General features: G+C 38.3%; 1 gene segment (V, D, J or C); it reads left to right on the top strand.

Annotated features, from left to right (window-relative positions):
- Window positions 1-1,321: 1,321 nt before the first annotated feature.
- LOC134486883 (immunoglobulin kappa variable 1-39-like) lies at window positions 1,322-1,870 on the top strand. The segment is given in 2 exon segments: window positions 1,322-1,370; window positions 1,494-1,870. Coding segments are annotated over 2 exon segments (426 nt in total).
- The last annotated feature ends 2,152 nt before the right edge of the window (window positions 1,871-4,022 follow it).

Here is a 4,022-nt window from a genome sequence, read left to right as displayed (position 1 = left end):
ACCGTTCATGGAGTCTCACACGAAGTCTGGACATTAGTATGACTATAATTTCCCATGTACACATCTATCTTCACTACTTACATGCTTTTCTCACTAAACAGCTTGTGTCCCTCTGTCCTATCATAGACTATGATACCATCTTAATATTTAGAAAAGATATAGTACATATAGTCTATGCAATTTTGGGATCCATTTTACATTTAAGGGCAGGAATAATTATTTCTGGAGGGAATACTCATATTCATTATATATAGTATCCTAAGAGGGTGAAAAAGTCAGGTGCATACTTTTAGGTATCACAGGCACTTTGGATATAGATATAATCCCAGATGTATTTGAAAGAGCTCATATGTGTAGAAAGAAGAGAGGAAAACGACTGACTTAGTCTCACCTTGATGAAAGTAGTTCTCGGTTAGCTGAGGTGTAATAAATAAGTAAAATGAGACTGTTTACTTTAAAAGATGAGTTATTTATGTGAGATCATATATTTACAAGCCACACCTTCCAGTATATTCTATTACTCTTCTGTGTATCCCTGTGAGCAATAAGGTGCAAGGCTAATTGTGGAGCTCAGTCCAAACGGATATATCTACAAAAGGTTCCCATACCCAAGGCTTGGCGAACATTTAGAAATAGGTAGTGAAAAGATTAATAGAGCCAGAGGATTAGGGAGTTTGCTATGGGCTTGTGTCTTCTAGTAACAACAGAAGTCATACCTGTTTAATCTCAACAACATTATTTTCAAATATTAATTGAATAAGGAAAACATCAATGATCATGTACAACAGTTTGGGCTGAAGCCCATGAAGCTTTACCTCGACAAGAAGTACTATAGAGAATTGGATAACACTGGCAGCAGAAGATGTGTTCCTTCACAGGGTAGACCACACCAATTGAATGTTCACTGTGAACACATCAGTCCTGAAAACATACATACAATAATAAAAGGAATATGGGACTCTTTATATTCTGTCTAGAAAGGCAGCATATCTGAAACACCTTGCCATGGGGCAAAAGGTAAGAAGGAAATTATATGCAGAATGTGATAGAAGTCAAAATAAGATGCAGCTCACAGACAGTTGCTGTTCTCTGTTGTTTAAGGAGAAGCAAATTCCCTACAAATAGATGGATACTGTGTCTCTGTGGAGATAAAGGAGAAAAACACGTCTGTAATGAGTACTGATCTGATGAGTCCTGCAGCTGTGTCTACCCTTTGCTGATTTGCATGTTCCTAGATCACAGCCCACTGATATGAGGACTTCTTCACTATAAGGTCACAACCACTTGCTGGAGTCAGCCTCACACAGGTCACAGCACAGACATGAGTGTCCCGCCTGAGCTCCTGGGGTTGCTGCTGCTGTGGCTTACAGGTAAGGAAGACAACATTGGAAATTTATTCAGCTGTGTATAGTCAGTGCTCCTTGTTCTCAGAGAAAATCTTCTTGTGAGAGAATTAATCATGTGTGAATTGGTTTTCAATTTTCCAATCTTAGATGCCAGATGTGATATCCAGATGACTCAGTCTCCGACCACCCTGGCAGTGTCTGTGGGAGAAAGTGTCCCCATTACATGTCAAGCAAGTGAGGACATTTACAGTGATATACATAAGTATCAGCAGAAACCAGGGAAATCTCCTCAGCACCTGATCTATGATGCAACCAACTTAGAAGATGGGGTCCCATCGAGGTTGAGTGGCAGTGGATCTGACACACAGTTTCCTCTTAAGATTAACAGTTTACAGCCTGAAGATACTGCAACCTATTACTGTGAAAATGGATTAAGTACCCCTCACACAGTGATTCAAACCATGACATACAACACACAGGGAAACAGAAGTGAGAACAAAGACTGCTCCAAATGTTCCTTCTGATGTCTCCAGCTGCTCAGTTGCTGAGAGTGTTTTTCTCTGCTGGGGTCTAAATGTCAAGGTGATATTTCTATACAGGGATCAGAGAAACTTTTCTAAGTCCCAAAGCTCTGTCTTTCCCCCAAGTCCTAGTATCAAAATAAGGGAATGCTTCTCATATCTCAGAAATCAAAACAAAATAATTAACAAACAAAAACGAAACTGTTCCTGAGAAGCAAGTTATAGGATCAACTGAGATTTATTCTGCAAGTTTTAACCCCCCCCCATGTACACATGCCCACATGTACACACACTAAAGTGGAGCTATTTAGGCAGGAAAATTTTTATCTATTTATAGGATTTATACCTGAGAAAGGAGTCTGAAGAGATGATTGGGAGTACTGGTTGTTCTTTGAGAACATCTAGGATTGAGTCACAACATGCACATAATTCCTAGATTTTGGTACCTTTAGTTCAAGTATTTTTAAACATTCTTTTGTCCTCTGAACAAGATGAATAATGCTAGTGTACAAACAGGTAAGCAAACTATGAATAAGTGAGAAAGAAAACTCAATCTTGGAGAGTCTGATGCCAGTTATTGTATTCTCAACCCATGTAAACATTACACAGTTTAGAAACACATTTCCTGGTGTAATACAATCTCTGGTACATACAGAAGTTTAATAACATAGAAACTCATTCTAAGGTACATGTCATTTCTTCCAAGGACATGAGTTTTAGAGAAGGGCTACCTGTACTATCTTATGAACTAAAGGAAGCGATTGGCACGTTCTTATTCATATCAATAATGTGAATGAATGTCATTTGTGCTATCAGCCACCTAGTCCAAGTTGCTAGGAATTAGGGAAGCCTCTGGCTAAAGGCACAATGTCGGTGTGATTTAAACTATCAGATATTTCTGGTCCTTTAACAGACCAAGGACAAGCGTAATGAACAATTAAGATAAAACAAACAAAAACATATTAAAGAGTGGTCAGTAACTTTTTAAGATATAAACTTAAGGCTTTTAATTTAAGATTTGGAATCTTCCTCTGGAATTGCAGATACAAATAGATGTGAGCCACCATGTGGGTACATGGAAGCAAACCTGGGTCTTCTACAATAGTAACAGCTACCCTAAACTATTGTGCTATGCCTCTAGCTTCATTTTATTGTGTTCCTTTCCTTTTTCTTTCCTTCTCCATTAGCCCATTCTCTGGTTTCTCCTTCTTCTCTTCATCTGGTGAACTAGTGTTCATTTTATTGTCTTCATAACACAATCAGCCTAGAACTGATCATTTGGCTCTGTTTCTGCTTATTGCTTCCCAGCATTCTCTTTGCTCTCTTGTTGTGTTTGACACACTCATGCTTGAGCATAGTCTTCTCTGCAGTTTTAGCCTTTTCACAAAAATAGACTTAGGCTGCCATCATACCCACTCTGTTGCCTGTCAGAAGGTCACTTATCCTGGGCGAAGGTCCTTGCAATTCATGCACTGTTTTACTTTATTGTGTTGGCGCTTACCCTATTTCTCACAGAAAGGTTGGCAGCTCTTAGAAACTTTCACCATATTTTCAGGAGCGGTATCAGAACAGAAAGATGGCCATTACATTTATTGTTCCTGTAAGGCAGGGTCTTAAGGTATCTCAGGATGGACTCTAAAACTATGTACCTAAAGATGACTTTGTGATTTGATCCTCCTGCTTCAACTTCTCAAGCACTGAGATTCCAATATCATATCTAGCTTTATGTAGCACTGAGTATGGAATCTAGTGCTTCATGAAGGCTAGATAAGTGCTTTATCACCTAGGCTCCAATATGTGTGATTAAAAGAAGAAGTACACTACAAGGCAATGTTTTTATGTATATTTTATAAGCAACTCTATGCAGGTGTATAAACAATCTAGAGGGGTTCACTATGAAATAAGTTTTTTTCATTGTTTGAGACAGGGTTTTACTATGAAAGCATAGTTGTCCTAAAACTCTCTCTCTAGTACAGGCTTTCCTCAAAGTCAGAGATTGACCTGCTTCTGCTTCCAAAGCTGGGATTCAAGTGTTGTGTCACCACTAGATGGCTTATTTCTTAAACTTTTCTTGAAGATTGATTATCTTTAAAGGCGTGATGACTTTAAAAACTAAAGATTCAGAATTTTTAAAATTCAGAAGAATTTTGATTAA

Source organism: Rattus norvegicus, chromosome 4 (assembly GCF_036323735.1).
Source record: "Rattus norvegicus strain BN/NHsdMcwi chromosome 4, GRCr8, whole genome shotgun sequence".
In the NCBI taxonomy this organism is placed as follows: Eukaryota; Metazoa; Chordata; class Mammalia; order Rodentia; family Muridae; genus Rattus; species Rattus norvegicus.
The sequence above is the reverse complement of the archived record's forward strand: the minus strand, read 5'-3'. Positions and strand labels throughout refer to the sequence as shown.